Source organism: Haliotis rubra, unplaced genomic scaffold (genome assembly GCF_003918875.1).
Source record: "Haliotis rubra isolate DU_JTF1 unplaced genomic scaffold, ASM391887v1 Scf464, whole genome shotgun sequence".
Lineage (NCBI taxonomy): Eukaryota > Metazoa > Mollusca > Gastropoda > Lepetellida > Haliotidae > Haliotis > Haliotis rubra.
Window position 1 is genome coordinate 554,414 of NW_025767151.1, and position 18,535 is coordinate 572,948.

The following is an 18,535-nucleotide window of genomic DNA, read 5'->3' on the forward strand; positions in this document are numbered from 1 at the left end:
GAATCATTTCCGTTTTGGAAAAATATATTAAAATGTGTGAAGCACATACATATATGATGACCATTAACAGTATTTACACAATTTTTGTTGCCATATTTTCCGTAATAAGCATTTTTTTCACCAGTCACTTGGTATTTCCATATCAGTACTTTGCTGTTTTCTGTGTGTAGTGTGTGATGTACACAAAATAATATGAACAGTCACACAAAGTTTCAGTCCAAGTTGGAAGCTTATAAAGAAATGTATCTCTCTGTATAAAAGTTTAATGTAACCATGGTTACTCATCGGGTCAAGTGAAGGAATGGACAATTGAACTTATTTTGCTTTTGAAGAGTTCTTCAGTTGTGTTTTCAATATGTCAGCTTAAGTTAGAAGGAATGCCAATAAGATGGAGATTTCAATGGTTTAGTGAAACTTTAGTTCAGGTATGGTACTGACAAACCTAGGATCGATGATATCCTTTGATTCTGGCACTGGTTCAGTTTGCTGTATTGTGGTGCTTTAGATGACCTAACTACTTGTGTACCTGTTAAAATATATAAGTGGTCCAATGTGATTCAAATGATGACCTGGTGTCCTTGTATCCCAATGGGAATCATCAGCCAGGAGAATTAGACATCCAAGGAATCTAAACATGGATGTAATAATGATCATTTCAATCATCATTATCATTAAATAAAATCATTAAATTGTTATCCCTGATCACACTATACTCTCAGTCTTGTTCGACTTTGGTCCACTTTTTTCCGATTTCGCCATGTCGTTAAGCACTTCCCATGATGCCTGTCTGGGGAAGGATTTGTCTGGTGGTGGGACAAACTTGATCTTTCCCCCAGAGTCAGAGCTGCTGGAGGAGGCTGCAGAGTGGGGGTACTGGCCACTTCCAACCACACTGCCATAGTCTGACACAGCACCTGGAGGCTGCATGTAAGGTTGGGGCATGTAGGTCCCAGGTGGGGCATAGCCTTGGGGGACGTACTGAACTCCTCCGGGTGGATACTGAACACCCCCAGGTGGATACTGAACTCCGGAATATGGATTTGGTTGTTGTGGCTGCTGATGGCTGAACACAGAACCAGTGACCGACGCCGATTCTGTGTTGTCTGAATTCCTCTCGTGGTCAGTTATAGCACACAAAATGTCCCAGCTCGATTTGCCGGACTTCCCTGGCTGGCCAGGTGGAGCTTGTGGAGGATGTTGAGGAGGGGCTGCTGCTGCTGGCATCCTAGGAACTGGTGCATACATCACTGGTGGGACAGGCTGACCCCCAGGCATCATGGCCCCGGGGTAGGGCTGCATCATCGGCATCCCCCCTGGTGGGATATAATGAGGCTGACCTGGGTAAGGCATTGGACCCCCGGGGACCATCTGGCCAGGGTAAGGCATGCCACTTGCTGCTGTAAATGCTGGGGTCTCTGGCTGGCCAGTCTGTGCGTGAGACACGGGATCACCGGCAGCCTCACGGTCAGGCTGATTTTTAGCACTTAGCGCTTTTCCTTGGAGCGGGTTTAGGTTTAGGCTGAGGTTTAGGTTTATCAGCTGCTGATTTCGTTTTTGTTTTCGGGGTGGTAGGTTCGGAGCGTTCATCTTTCTCTTCTTCATCCTTTGAAACAGACTTCTTGGCTCTGGGTTTCTTGGAGGCTGTAGAGGAAGTACTTTGTTTCCGGGCTGCAGCCTTCCTAGCAGTTCCTTTCTTGGGAGCAACAACCTTACCATTCCTCGTCTGAGAACCTGTCTCACGTAATGTCTGTGTAGAAATCTCCCGTGATTCATACTCAAGGTCCCCAAGGGACCTGTAGCCCTTTCTCAGAGACTCCTTTCTGGACACTCGGCGGCTATCAAAGTCATCATCTGAGTAGGCATCTATGTCATCATGCATGTACGACATGACAGACTCTCCAATGGAGCTACTTCTTTCGCGTCTCCCACGACGACCATACAAAGATGACCTTGAGGCGTACAGTGACTGTCGAGATGCTGATCGCTTCAGTGCTGAAACAAAATAGAAAACCGTCATCATGAATATGGTGGGTGTAAGAAACGTGTAACTTCATTTGTAAATGAGCGAGGAAAATGAGCATGTTTTACACCTTGATGTGGCAGGAAAATCACACAGAGTTAGGAGTGAATATGATATTTTGCTGCTTTTAGCAATATTCCAGTCAAATATTACACCTGCAGTGGGTTTTATATATACTTATGGGAAATCAAACCTGAGCCTTAAGCATGACAAGCAAACACTTTAACTACTCAGCCACTTTAGTGAAAGCAGCCTGCACCATAATGAAAGACTGAAGATAAAGTATCTCACTACGTATATTGTAGTGAGACAATCCCATGTCAGTTTGTCAGTTTGGTCATAATCCTGACCATGAGTGGCAAGAGTGAGTGAGTGAGTGAGTATGGTTTTATGCCGATTTAAGCAATATTCCAACAACATCACTGCAGGGGACACTAGAAATGGGCTTCACACATTTTACCCATATCGAGCATCAAACCCGGGTTTTTGGCGTGACGAGGCAACGTTCTAACCACTAGGCTATTCCACCTTCCCATGAGGCAGGAGACGAAATATACAAAAGTGTTCATTAAATTGTTTTGTAAACAAAAACTTTCAAATAATGTCTTTCAATAAAAACAGACAATGTTAAAAAAACATACTTTCAATCAAGAACACCCTTTTTGCTAGTTTCTCAATTAATGTTATGCTAGATTAATCCATGAAAACTCAAATCAATTGCTCCGTCTGTTATAAATGTCCTCATGTATTTCAGTTCCCATCTCAAGTAAATCAGACAATGGGAGATACTGAATTAGCAAGATTAAGTTTATAACATCTATGATATGAGTATATTTCTGTCATTAAAACACTCACGTTGATAATTGGAATCTAGGTCATCATCCCTGAAGCGAGAGATCTGACTGGTTGGCGTTTCTGGCCGTCCAATTGATTCATTGTCATCAAGGATAGACCCTGTTGAAGGCCTTGATGCCCGCCCAATCCTGGGAGATTTTCGGGAGGATTTTCGAAGACCACTATTTTTCTGGAATCCTCCTGCTGGTCTTCTTCCCTTCTCTGACTCCGGAGCCAGGCTCTCTTGATCATAAGCATCATATTTGGGATGTTTCACTCCAGTTTCACCCTGTTTTCTCTTCTCCTTCGGACTCTTGCCCCTGTTGGGCCGTAACGTATGCTGCGTGTCATGCTTCGGATTGGTCCGGTGTGGGTCAGACACCTTGACAGCAACAACCTCACTGGGTGAAGGAGGGTCTTCTCGATCTCTCATGACCCTGATATCACGGTCATCAAGGTCACCACGTTCGATCTGCTGGATCTCCTCTGAAGATGACGACGGCCTGGGAGCTCGGCGGATGCTGGCAAATGCTGAACGCTTACGTTCAGGTGACTTTGGCACAAAGGGAAGAGGAGGTGGCGGTGGGATCCCCTTCTTCTGGGTGTTGTTAGAATTGTTTTTGGTTCTGGAGTTGGTGGCAACTGGTTCATCAACAGAAGATGTCTCAGTAACAGAGTCTTGTCCAGAACTGTACGAGGAAATCCTCTTAGCTCTCTCGTCAGCTTCAGCTTCAGTAGCTGCAAAAGTTGCCCTGAACTTAGCATTACTGTGCAGTGCACTAAGAATAGGAGACTTAGGTCCATCAGAAGCAGGTTCCTCCTTCTTGGGCACATTCCTTTTCGCACATCATCATAATCAAATGACATGGATTTCTTAGGGCTCGTGGAATAACTTTCAATGAGGGGAGCTTTTCGTTCTCCAGAGCTATTGGAACTGTCAGCCTCATTATCCACTTTATAGTTATCTTTATAACCACGTTTATTGATATACTCGTCATTTTCACTGAGCAACAGCTTCTTGTTGGAACCTGGTGTGTCATTATATGTGGTGTCTCCATTACGGGCATCATTATCATAGCCATATGTTGTGTTGGAATGGTTTTCCAGATTCTGCTTGTACTCCTCTTCCCGCTCGATCTGACGCTTGCGGCGGTAACAGCACACGACGAGGATGGCAAGGAAGACTAAGAACACAACGATTCCACCCACAATTCCAACCACCATGCCCACTGCCATAGGGCTGGAATCATTTTCATTGTAGCCTTGTTCAGCTGGAACAGAAATAGGAACATGAAAATACTGAAAGATCAATGAACAGGACCAACTGTACAACACATTTAACTATCTTTAACAGAAAATGCTTTCAACAACATTTAAATGAAGTCTTTGACTGGCTTTTGGAGGCTGGAAGATTACATAAGAGTACTTTTTTATCACAACTTCTTTATTCTTCGTAATGACATTTCAGGGCAACCTCCTTTCTCTTCATTCATCAGATGAGTGAGTGAGTGAATGAGTGAGTTTAGTTTTACACTGCTTTTAGCAATATTCCAGCAATATCATGGCGCAGGACACCAGGAATTCACCAGATAAAGGGGCAAGACATGGTGAGTGCATGAGTGAGTGAATATGGCTTAACACCCCTTTTAGCAATATTTCAACAACATAATGGTAGGACACATGAAATGGGCTTTATACATTGCACCCATGTGGCGAACTCTTTAACCACTCAGCTACCCATCTACCTTGTGCAAGAAGTAGCCCTGAAATGTTGTGTAATTGTAATAACGAAGTTGTTGACAATAAAAACAACATAAATTACACAAAAATTTGATAAACATACCATAATGAAACGAATTATCAAATATAGATGCTGCTTCCATGGATATGAAGATAGTAAGTGTGCACTTCCTGATTATTTGGTTTCAAAATGAAAATGCAAAATGTTCATAACAGTTTTAACTAGTATGTCCTTTTGATAGTGCCAGATTTGGAATCTTTACCTGAAATAGCTTAACATGATCAGAATAGAATTATTTTGTCTTGGTTTGCATAATTTAGTGCTTTTAAGATATTTTTACTCTTCTGGGCCAGTGATAGCCATAAAAATAGAATAAGATGTTAAAATACAAGTCTTTACTGAGGGACCAGTTCAAAAGTTTGATGTGTGATACAAATTTAAATTCCGTAAGTTCAAGGTGGGTGTTAATAGCCCTGCAAGTTTTCCTATTTACCTGATTACTCAAAAAAGCCAAAAATTCAGTCCTGGTTCAATGATCCTATTTCTACTCTGACAATGTCGGCAGGTAACTCTGGAACACTAGTTCTTGGCACCAATGGCTTCATGAACTAGTACACTAAATGAATCGCAAGACATGCTGTGAGAAGATAAATCTGATGTTTTCACTGCACAGAAACATGACACTGTTATTTGAACCTTAAAAGGAATTCAAAATTTTCAGCATTACGGTTTTTAGCGGTATATGTACAAACTTAAGGAATTTAGTTTTTTATTCTGCATTGAACCATTGAACTGGCTCCATATCAATGTGTATATTCAAAAACTGATTGATTGATTGTTGTTTAACGCTGCACTCAGCAATATTCCAGCTATATGGTGCTTATAATCAAAGAAACATTAAGACAAATTTACTTCCAGATAAGGCTTTTACCACTAAGCTACCCAACACCCTATAAAATACTGAGTGAGAAAAAACAAATAAACTAAATGGAAAATGATCAAGGCATGTCTGAACATAAAGAAGAGGAGATTTCCTTGCAAAACATCGCAACAAAAGAAATGTCGTTCTGGGTGAGAGAAAGCAAATAAACAAAAGGGAAAATGGTCAAGGCGTGTCTGAACATAAAGGAGAGATTTCCCTGCAAAAAACATCGCAACAAAAGAATTGAAGTTCTGTGTGAGAGAAAATAAACAAACAACAGGTTAAAATGAACAAGGTGTGTCTGAACATAAAGGAGAAAAGATTTCCGTGCAAAACATCGTAACAAAGAATTTTCACAAACATAATCACAGCACCAGCATGCAGCTTAAATGACAACCCTTTAATGTCACCAAACATAAAATAATATCATTAATAATAACAGTAAACTCGTTGCTAGTTATACTGTTGCTAGTAATTCCTACAATACAGGGATGTTCTGTAATATTACCAGTTTTCATACCTGAAACTAATAAAACATATAATATGGTTAAGAAACGGCCTTGTTCTGATATAAAAGTAGGCATTAGGATATTACAATTCATAAACAGCCATTATGGTTTCAGTTCTCACTGTATCTCAGTCCATCACTAACTCTGTTCAGACGAAATCAAAATATCTATCCATTATGTTGGGTATATTATACTGATGTCATGAGTGAGTTTAGTTGTACGCCGCTTTTAGCAATATTCCAGCAATATCAAACGAGAAATGGGCTTCACACATTGTACCCATGTTGGGAATCGAAACTCGGGTCTTCAGTATGACAAGCGACCGCTTTAACCACTAAGCACCATGCTATGTCTGTTACAAACAAATGACTGACTGACTGAGTTTGGTTTTACGCCGCTTTTAGCAATATTCCAGCAACATCATGGCGGGGGACACCAGAAATGACAAACAAATGAATACTGATAACACTGTGTCATCATTGCAGTGAGTGAGTTTAGTTTTACGCTGCTTTGAGCAATATTCCAGCAAAATCGCAACGTGGGACACTAGAAATGGGCTTCATAAACTCAAACCTGGGTCTTCAGCGTGAGTGAGTGAGTATGGTTTTGCACTGCTTTTAGCAATATTCCAGCAATATCGCAGCAGGGGACACTAGAAATGGGCTTCACACACTGTACCCATGTGGGGAATCAAGCCCAGGTCTTCAGCGTGAGGAGCGAACACTTTAACTAGTAGGCTATCCCACTACACCTGTCATCAGCTCGTACAAATACAACATAGTGTCACAGGGTTGGAAATAACTTTAAGATTGATAGTGTACTCCGGTACAGTGGCACTTGTAAAGTCACTTGCCCTGATAATTTTTCCACTATACCGACCATTTTCTTGCTGATTTATTAAATAAACAACATAATTAACATGCGAAAGTCAACTGGACACCGGTACAGTGTGATATACAAATTTGCTTGCCAGACAGACAAAAACACTGGACTCGGACGTCGGGCAATGGGTTATTTCCACCCCTGTGTCAGGCACACTCATTATCATAATAACACTGAAAAAAGTTCAAATCACTTACGTTTGTAAGCTCTAAGGTTCAGTGTGAAGGCATAGTTGTTGCTGTTGATGTTTCTCCGCTCCAGACGTAGTGTTGCTCTTCCTGTTGATGACATCATGGAACCAGGCTGTGGCGTCCCACAGGTGTAGCTGGAGCTCTTCATGGAGGGAAATGATAGATATGGTCAGGTGAAGGTGCAAAGGGGTTTAACGTCACACTTAAGATTATTTCTCTCATATGATGATGTGAATGCGTGTGCATGTGTGGCTGCTTGTACTAGCCCAGACTTAAGACTGAGGTACAACGCCACAGTGAAGCATGAATACCCCACTCAGACACATTATTCTGACTCTGAGCCGACCAGTCCTTGTTGTACCCATTCATGCCGAGCGCCAGGCAGGGACCAACAAGTACCATATTTTAACGTCTTTTGGTATGACGCGGTCGGGGATCAAATCCGCAACCTTCCAGATATGGTAAGAACTATACGGCGAGATATGTACGAGGAATGTCTACGAAAGTAAGTATCCATCTGTACCTCCTCCAGAACTATACGGTGAGAACGGCGAGATATATACAAGGAATGTCTACGAAAGTAAGTATCCATCTGTACCTCCTCCTGAACTATACGGCGAGATATGTACGAGGAATGTCTACGAAAGTAAGTATCCATCTGTACCTCCTCCCTGAACTACGGGCCTCGTGAGATATCACCTCCTGAAGATATGCGAGGAATGAAAGTAAGTATCCATCTGTACCTCCTCCTGAACGAAAGTAAGTATCCATCTGTACCTCCTCCTGAACTATAAGTATCCATCTGTACCTCCTCCTGAACTATATGGGCGAGATATAATGAGGAATGTCTCACGAAAAGTAAGTATCCATCTGTACCTCCTCCTGAACTATAATGGGCGAGATATGTACAGGAACGAAAAGTAAGTATCCATCTGTACCTCCTCCTGAACTATATGGCGAGATATGAATGCAGGAAGTGTATCCATCTGTACCTCCTCCTGAACTATAATGGTGAGCGAGATATGTAACGAGGAATGCTCCACGAAAAGTAAGTATCCATCTGTACCTCCTCCTGAACTATCGGGCGAGATATGTAATGAGGAATGTCACGAAAGTAAGTATCCATCTGTACCTCCTCCTGAACTATACGGGCGAGATATGTAATGCGAGGAATGTCTCACGAAAGTAAGTATCCATCTGTACCTCCTCCTGAACTATCTGGTGAGATATGTAATGAGGAATGTCTACGAAAAGTAAGTATCCATCTGTACCTCCTCCTGAACTATAATGGCAGATATGTAATGAGGAATGTCTCACGAAAAGTAAGTATCCATCTGTACCTCCTCCTGAACTATATGGCGAGATATGTAATGAGGAATGTCTCGAAAGTAAGTATCCATCTGTACCTCCTCCTGAACTATCGTGGGCGAGATATGTACGAGGAATAACGAGGAAATGCGAGGAATGTCACGAAAGTAAGTATCCATCTGTACCTCCTCCAGAACTATATGAGATATATCGAGGAATGTCTACAGTAAGTATCCATCTGTACCTCCTCCTGAACTATCGCGAAGATATATGCGAGGAATGTCTCACGTAAAGTATCCAGTAAGTATCCATCTGTACCTGTACCTCCCTGAACTATACTGGCGAGATATGTGCGAGAGAATGAGGAATGTCCTGAACGGTAATCCGTCTACGAAAGTAAGTATCCATCTGTACCTCCTCCTGAACTATACGGCGAGATATGTACGAGGAATGTCTACGAAAGTAAGTATCCATCTGTACCTCCTCCTGAACTATACGGCGAGATATGTACGAGGGAATGTCTCGAACTATGAGATGATAATGTAGAGGAATGTCTACGAAAAGTAAGTATCCATCTGTACCTCCTCCTGAACTATAATGGGCGATATGTAATGAGGAATGTCTACGAGAAGTAAGTATCCATGTACCTCCTCCTGAACTATAATGGGCGAGATATGTAATGAGGAATGTCTACGAAAAGTAAGTATCCATCTGTACCTCCTCCTGAACTATAATGGGCGCGAGATATGTAACGAGGAATGTCACGAAAAGTAAGTATCCATCTGTACCTCCTCCTGAACTATAACGGGCTTAGATATGTAATGAGGAATGTCCACGAAAGTAAGTATCCATCTGTACCTCCTCCTGAACTATATCGGCGAGATATGTACGAGGAATGTCTCACGAGAAAGTAAGTATCCATCTGTACCTCCTCCTGAACTATAATGGTGAGATATGTACGAGAATGAATCTCTACGAAAGTAAGTATCCATCTGTACCTCCTCCTGAACCTCCTGAGGAATGTCTCACAGTAAGTATCCATCTGTATGAACTATAATGGCGCGAGGAGGAATGTCGAGGAATGAAGTAAGTATCCATCTGTACCTCCTCCTGAACTATAATGGCGAGATATGTACGAGGAATGTCCACGAAAAGTAAGTATCCATCTGTACCTCCTCCTGAACTATATACGGGCGAGATATGTACGAGGAATGTCTACCACGAAAGTAAGTATCCATCTGTACCTCCTCCTGAACTATACGGCGTAGATATGTGTATGAGGAATGTCTACGTAAAAGTAAGTATCCATCTGTACCTCCTCCTGAACTATAATGGGCGAAGATATGTCAGAGGAATGTCTACAAAGTAAGTATCCATCTGTATCTGTACCTCCTCCTGAACTATACGGCGAGATATGTACGAGGAATGTCTACGAAAGTAAGTATCCATCTGTACCTCCTCCTGAACTATACGGCGAGATATGTACGAGGAATGTCTACGAAAGTAAGTATCCATCTGTACCTCCTCCTGAACTATACGGCGAGATATGTACGAGGAATGTCTACGAAAGTAAGTATCCATCTGTACCTCCTCCTGAACTATACGGCGAGATATGTACGAGGAATGTCTACGAAAGTAAGTATCCATCTGTACCTCCTCCTGAACTATACGGCGAGATATGTACGAGGAATGTCTACGAAAGTAAGTATCCATCTGTACCTCCTCCTGAACTATACGGCGAGATATGTACGAGGAATGTCTACGAAAGTAAGTATCCATCTGTACCTCCTCCTGAACTATACGGCGAGATATGTACGAGGAATGTCTACGAAAGTAAGTATCCATCTGTACCTCCTCCTGAACTATAATGGGCGAGATGTACGAGGAATGTCTACGAAAAGTAAGTATCCATCTGTACCTCCTCCTGAACTATATGGGGAGATATATGTAATGAGGAATGTCTATTTAAAGTAAGTATCCATCTGTACCTCCTCCTGAACTATACGGGCGCAGATATGTAATGAGGAATGTCTACGAAAAGTAAGTATCCATCTGTACCTCCTCCTGAACTATAATGGCGAGATAGATATGTACGAGGAATGTCTACGAAAAGTAAGTATCCATCTGTACCTCCTCCTGAACTATAATGGCGTGAGATATGTGCGAGAGGAATGTCACGAAAGTGTCCATCTGTACCTCCTCCTGAATGAGTAATGAGGAATGTCCACGAAAAGTAAGTATCCATCTGTACCTCCTCCTGAACTATATGGGCGAGATATCCGAGGAATGTCTACGAAAGTAAGTATCCATCTGTACCTCCTCCTGAACTATACGGCGAGATATGTACGAGGAATGTCTACGAAAAGTAAGTATCCATCTGTACCTCCTCCTGAACTATACGGCGAGATATGTACGAGGAATGTCTACGAAAGTAAGTATCCATCTGTACCTCCTCCTGAACTATACGGCGAGATATGTACGAGGAATGTCTACGAAAGTAAGTATCCATCTGTACCTCCTCCTGAACTATACGGCGAGATATGTACGAGGAATGTCTACGAAAGTAAGTATCCATCTGTACCTCCTCCTGAACTATACGGCGAGATATGTACGAGGAATGTCTACGAAAGTAAGTATCCATCTGTACCTCCTCCAGAACTATATACGGTGCGAGATATGTACGAGGAATGTCTACGAAAGTAAGTATCCATCTGTACCTCCTCCTGAACTATACGGCGAGATATGTACGAGGAATGTCTACTAAAGTAAGCATCCATCTGTACCTCCTCCTGAACTGTCTTTCAGGATCACTGGAGTGCTGCAGTCTACCAAAACAGGACTCTTTGTTGCCAGACCTCAGTCAGTATCCAACGGTATGTGATGACTTGCTGATGACTTGCAGAGTATTCAGTGTATGTCATTTCAGTCCAATGAGTGAGTGAGTGAGTGAATTTAGTTTTACGCCGCACTCAGCGTGACGAGCGATCACTTTAACCAATATTCCAGCAATATCACTTTAACCATTAGGCTAGCTCACCACGCATCAAGTAACACTAAATAACAAGGCAACTGTAACAGTCATCAGAGGTGTCAGTGCCCTTTTCCTTGATATAAAGTGAGTGAGTTTAGTTTTACGCCGCACTCAGCAATATTCCAGCTATATGGCGCAGTCTGTAAATAATCGAGTCTGGACCAGACAATCCAGTGATCAACAGCATGAGCATCGATCTGCGCTATTGGGAACCGATGACATGTGTCAACCAAGTCAGCGAGCCTGACCATCCGATCCTGTTAGTCGCCTCTTACGACAAGCATGGGTTACTGAAGATCAATATTCTAACCCGGACCTTCACGGGTGGTAAGAAAAAGATAAATACATGTATTCTTATGTTTGCAATAAAGCTACAGTATATTGTACCAACATAGCTGCAAGATAATAAGGTAACACAGCAGCAGTATATTCCTGTAATATAGCTACAGTATATTGTACCAACATAGCTGCAAGATAATAAGGTAACACAGCAGCAGTATATTCCTGTAATATAGCTACAGTATATTGTATGGCTTTATCGTGCCAAGAACGCTATCCATTGTCTGATTATATTGTATGTCATTATAGTTGAAGTATAGTATTACGGTGTACTTGCAGTATATTGTGGAAACATAGTTACAGTATGTTTTGGTAGCATAGCTACAGTACATTGTCACGGCAATATAAGTGGAATATAGTTGAAGTATTTAGCGGTAACATGGCTGAAATACATGTGGTAACAGCTGCAATGTTTTGTGGCAAAAACGTTGCAGTACATTTTTTTAACATAGTTGCAGCATTTTGTGGTAAAATAGCTACAGTGTATTGTGGTTACACTGTTGCAGTATATTGTTACAACATAACTACAGTGTATTGTAGTTACACTGTTGCAGTATATTGTTATAACATAACTACAGTGTATTGTGGTTACACTGTTGCAGTATATTGTTATAACATAACTACAGTGTATTGTGGTTACACTGTTGCAGTATATTGTTATAACATAACTACAGTGTATTGTAGTTACACTGTTGCAGTATATTGTTATACATAACCACAGTGTATTGTAGTTACACTGTTGCAGTATATTGTTATAACATAACTACAGTGTATTGTAGTTACACTGTTGCAGTATATTGTTATAACATAACTACAGTGTATTGTAGTTACACTGTTGCAGTATATTGTTATAACATAACTACAGTGTATTGTAGTTACACTGTTGCAGTATATTGTTATAACATAACTACAGTGTATTGTAGTTACACTGTTGCAGTATATTGTTATAACATAACTACAGTGTATTGTAGTTACACTGTTGCAGTATATTGTTATAACATCACTACAGTGTATTGTAGTTACACTGTTGCAGTATATTGTTATAACATCACTACAGTGTATTGTAGTTACACTGTTGCAGTATATTGTTATAACATCACTACAGTGTATTGTAGTTACACTGTTGCAGTATATTGTTATAACATAACTACAGTGTATTGTAGTTACACTGTTGCAGTATATTGTTATAACATAACTACAGTGTATTGTAGTTACACTGTTGCAGTATATTGTTATAACATCACTACAGTGTATTGTAGTTACACTGTTGCAGTATATTGTTATAACATAACTACAGTGTATTGTGGTTACACTGTTGCAGTATATTGTTATAACATCACTACAGTGTATTGTAGTTACACTGTTGCAGTATATTGTTATAACATCACTACAGTGTATTGTAGTTACACTGTTGCAGTATATTGTTATAACATAACTACAGTGTATTGTAGTTACACTGTTGCAGTATATTGTTATAACATAACTACAGTGTATTGTAGTTACACTGGTTAGTATATTGTTATAACATAACTACAGTGTATTGTGGTTACACTGCTGCAGCATATTGTTAAAACATAACTACAGTGTATTGTAGTTACACTGTTGCAGTATATTGTTATAACATAACTACAGTGTATTGTAGTTACACTGTTGTAGTATATTGTTATAACATAACTACAGTGTATTGTAGTTACACTGTTGCAGTATATTGTTATAACATAACTACAGTGTATTGTAGTTACACTGTTGCAGTATATTGTTATAACATAACTACAGTGTATTGTAGTTACACTGTTGCAGTATATTGTTATAACATAACTACAGTGTATTGTGGTTACACTGTTGCAGTATATTGTTATAACATAACTACAGTGTATTGTGGTTACACTGTTGCAGTATTTTGTTATTACATAACTACAGTGTATTGTAGTTACACTGTTGCAGTATATTGTTATAACATAACTACAGTGTATTGTAGTTACACTGTTGCAGTATATTGTTATAACATAACTACAGTGTATTGTGGTTACACTGTTGCAGTATATTGTTATAACATAACTACAGTGTATTGTAGTTACACTGTTGCAGTATATTGTTATAACATAACTACAGTGTATTGTAGTTACACTGTTGCAGTATATTGTTATAACATAACTACAGTGTATTGTAGTTACACTGTTGCAGTATATTGTTATAACATAACTACAGTGTATTGTAGTTACACTGTTGCAGTATATTGTTATAACATAACTACAGTGTATTGTAGTTACACTGTTGCAGTATATTGTTATAACATAACTACAGTGTATTGTAGTTACACTGTTGCAGTATATTGTTATAACATAACTACAGTGTATTGTAGTTACACTGTTGCAGTATATTGTTATAACATAACTACAGTGTATATTGTTATAACATAACTACAGTGTATTGTAGTTACACTGTTGCAGTATATTGTTACAACATAACTACAGTGTATTGTAGTTACACTGTTGCAATACATAGTTGCAGCATGGTAGTCCAGTAGACTCACCCCAGTTGAAGTGCCCTCAAGACTGACGAAGAGAACCACATCACAGTCATCCATCTGGAAGTTGCCAATACTCAGATCAAAGTGGTCTCTGTCATCCGCCACCCGGAACTGTAGCGTGCACGCCATGACGGACGATGAGGCACCGCTTGTTTTACCAATAATCTGCACGGTCGTGTCAGTTTCTACGTCCAGGAAGCCAGCAAAGCTGCAGTCAGCTGACTTGTCCATGGTATCTAAAACAAGACAGCCAACAATCAGGTGCCACACTCCATAGAACAATTGTTTTAGCCTATATTTTATCAGATAATAAAAGAGTAATCATTTGTTTGCCATTGAAGAATTAATACACACACTTTACAAATCACCAGGTTCATACTTCATAAGTTTGAAGTCCAACGTGACTCACATGAACTTCTGGCTGAGCTGGCTTGAGCAGCCTCCAGGAACATCAACAGCAGTAATAGTGTTGCAGTCATTTTGTATCTTGCCTCATCAACATTCAACGACAAATACCACATCTCAGTCGCATACTAGTCTCCAGATTATCTCAGTATTTCGAGGACACCTGAAATGATAAGGGACGAAAAAGAATTTTCAGAAAATAGTATTAACAAATGTCAACATTGTCAGTGCATTAAACACTGCATCCTTCTGAGGCAAGGGAGATAACTGACATCAAAACCCTTGTCAAGCTACACTGGACTTTCATTGTTGATTGTTAATAAGCGCCACCAATGGCTGTTGTGAGTTATGTCCCTCTTTACATTCCACAAATTGACCAATCAGATTCTACCTTTAAACTTACTTACATTTGCTTCAAATAAATGATGCAGATCAGTCAGGACAATTTTATCAATGATCAAGATCTTTATCATAGTAAAAGGGTCATGAAGTTGATAAAGTTATTTGAACACCTTGATTGAAAACATGAAAATATTTTGAAAATATCAAGTTGACAGTGACACATAATGTGCAAATACTGCACTGTCAGTCGCCATGTTCTTTATGACTCGAATATTGTTTTTCTTACTCTAGTTGAGCCATATACTCCACAGTTAATCAAAACTTGAAACTGAATATTTACAGTTACCTCCCTTGACTCAGGAAACTGTCAACGCTCATGGTTAACACTGTCAATGTGGATAGAAATATGATGACATACTGAATCAAACTGCTCAACCTAACCTTTCACCACTTTTATATGTAACAATACCAAATGTTGTGTACTTAGTTCAGGGTCATTTGTCTGGATTGTATCCACCATTTGTCCGTAAGGTATCCACCAAATTGTCCGAGTGGTATCCCTTATCTGTCTGTGTGGTATCCACCAATTGTCTGAGTGGTATCTATCATTTGTCTGGATGGTATCAACCAATTCTCTGTGTGGTATCCCTTATCTGTCTGGGTGGTATCCACCATTTGTCTGGATGGTATCCACCATTTGTCTGTGTGGTATCCATCATTTGTCTGTGTGGTATCCACCATTTGTCTGTGTGGTATCCACCAATTGTCTGTGTGGTATTCATCATCTGACTGTGTGGTATCCACCAATTGACTGTGTGGTATCCACCAATTGACTGTGTGGTATCCACCAATTGACTGTGTGGTATCCACCAATTGACTGTGTGGTATCCACCAATTGTCTGTGTGGTATCCATCATTTGTCTGTGTGGTATCCACCAATTGACTCTGTGTGGTATCCACCAATTGTCTGTGTGGTATCCACCAATTGTCTGTGTGGTATCCACCAATTGACTGTGTGGTATCCACCAATTGACTGTGTGGTATCCACCATTGGTATCCACCAATTGACTGTGTGGTATCCACCAATTGACTGTGTGGTATCCACCAATTGACTGTGTGGTATCCACCAATTGACTGTGTGGTATCCACCAATTGACTGTGTGGTATCCACCAATTGACTGTGTGGTATCCATCAATTGACTGTGTGGTATCCACCATTTGACCATCCACCATTGACTGTGTGGTATCCACCAAATGTATGTGTGGTATCCACCTTTTGTCAGTGTGGTATCCCTCATTTGACTGTGTGGTATCTATCATTTTTCTGTGTGGTATCCACCAAATGACTGTGTGGTATCCACCAATTGTCTGTGTGGTATTGTTTGTGTGTGGTATCCCACCATTTGTCAGTGTGGTATGTGTCATATTGACCAATTGTGTGGTATCCATCATGTGACTGTGTGGTATCCACCAATTGTCTGTGTGGTATCCACCAATTGTCTGTGTGGTATCCATCATTTGACTGTGTGGTATCCATCATTTGTCTGTGTGGTATCCATCATGTGACTGTGTGGTATCCACCAATTGACTGTGTGGTATCCATCATGTGATCTGTGTGGTATCCATCATTTGTCTGTGTGGTATCCATCATTTGACTGTGTGGTATCCATCATGTGACTGTGTGGTATCCACCAATTGTCTGTGTGGTATCCATCATGTGTCTGTGTGGTATCCATCATTTGTCTGTGTGGTATCCATCATGTGACTGTGTGGTATCCACCAATTGACTGTGTGGTATCCATCATGTGACTGTGTGGTATCCATCATTTGTCTGTGTGGTATCCATCATTTGACTGTGTGGTATCCATCATGTGACTGTGCGGTATCCACCAATAGCCTGCATGGTATCCACCAATTGTCTGTGTGGTATCCCTCATGTGACTGTGTGGTATCTACCAATAGCCTGCATGGTATTCACCAATTGTCTGAGTGGTATCCCTCATTTGACGGTATGGTATCCACCAATTGTCCAGGTGGTATCCACCAACTGTCTGCATGGTATCTAGCAATTGTCTGTGTGGTAACCATCAATTATCTGGATGGTATCCATCCCTGGATGGAATATATCATTTCTCTAGATGGTATCTAGACAAATATCCAGAGTCCATGTATGGGTATTATCCATGTATGGGTATTAAGCATGTCTAGCATCCATTTGTTCTTGTATCCATATTCTTCATCCATGTTTAGGGAAATGCATTACAATGGTCAGTGAGGAAGCGATTTAATAAGACTATATTCATCATCAGTATCACTCACTCACTCATTATCATAAAGAATCCACCATGTGAAACGGTTGTGGTTTCTTCACAAAAAAGTTCCAAGTCTTATTAAGTGGAAACCATATTCTGTTCCTCTATATCTCTTTACATTACACCATTACATGGTCAAAACACCTTTCTAGACAATTGCAGGACCACCAAAACAGCTGAAACAAAATTCAAAGACTGTTTCTCACTAATTAGGATGTTATTTAAAGAGCTTATAAAATCACTATATTTGTAGCCTAAATACATGTATCAATAACACTTCCTTGATTGGTCCTACCAATGGCAATACCTCACTCAGTGTCTTGAACGAAACCACTTTGATCCCAGCTTTTATGTTTATAATAACTGCAGTGGTTTACCGTTTCCTCCTGGTCTGATGTATCAACTAGGGACCTAGGGAATGTATCTTCACATTCCAAACGTGTGTCGATTACTCATACCGTGCACATTCAAACAAACCACAAACATTTCACGTGTATTACACAAAACAATGGATCAGTAAATTTACAATAAAAAAACAGGTGAGGCGCCTATTGTCTATGTTTTTAATTATCTAAAATTCATATGAACTAAAAGTCAAACATTTGAGGAAGTTGTGTCACTCTTGTGTTATGTCTATGACCCGTTACGGCATAAGTCTCTTGCTTATTATTATTCAGGTACATAATGCCACGAGCAGACCAGGTACGTTGACAGGAAAGTGACGGTAGAGTGTGTCCCCACCCCATGGCATAACTGCCCCACCCAATATCCAATCTACGAAACACTCACCTTGCATTATGTCGCGTCCATTGTAGTGGCCTATTTCCATAAGGACGCCATTTTGTTGTCCGATATCTGTCGCCTACCTGTAAAGGCAATACTAACCGAGAAATACAGGTGTGCCGAAATATTTACTGAAAACATTGCAAGAGCATGAACCAGTCAAATTTACTATTACTCTTTTACATACATTAGATGTATAAAGTTATTGCAATTCTTATAATTTAATACGTTCTTCATTTATTAATCAAAACAAATGGAACAAGTATGTTGAATTGGTACAGCCTTGCATACCTGGACGTGAATAATCTACGCGTGACAGTAGGCCTCGTGTCACATTGTCAAACACTTCGAAGGTTTCAGTAGAAGGGAGATAACTGCTGCGGTCA

The 18,535-nt window shown here is 40.4% G+C and overlaps 1 protein-coding gene across 1 annotated transcript; it reads right to left on the reverse strand.

Annotated features, from left to right (window-relative positions):
- Positions 1–247: 247 nt before the first annotated feature.
- LOC124290393 lies at positions 248–18,238 on the reverse strand. The gene is made up of 9 exons (XM_046727098.1): positions 18,156–18,238; positions 14,717–14,875; positions 14,311–14,543; positions 7,106–7,241; positions 6,038–6,043; positions 3,285–4,125; positions 2,876–3,174; positions 1,794–1,992; positions 248–1,747 (listed from the first exon to the last, which is right to left on the reverse strand). Exons 2-9 carry the CDS (start codon positions 14,826–14,828, stop codon positions 703–705), a joined length of 2,871 nt encoding a protein of 956 aa, XP_046583054.1. The 5' UTR covers positions 14,829–14,875; positions 18,156–18,238; the 3' UTR covers positions 248–702.
- Between the last annotated feature and the right edge of the window lie 297 nt (positions 18,239–18,535).

Bases quoted from the DNA above. Each gene is read 5' to 3' on its own strand.
- LOC124290393 (XM_046727098.1), bottom strand. From the start codon at position 14,828: ATGTGGTATTTGTCGTTGAATGTTGATGAGGCAAGATACAAAATGACT. The intron at 14,544-14,716 runs GTGAGTCACGTT...GTCTTGTTTTAG, and splicing joins CAGCTCAGCCAGAAGTTCAT to ATACCATGGACAAGTCAGCT. The intron at 3,175-3,284 runs AGAGATCGAGAA...ACGGCCCAACAG, and splicing joins ACCGTGATATCAGGGTCATG to GGGCAAGAGTCCGAAGGAGA.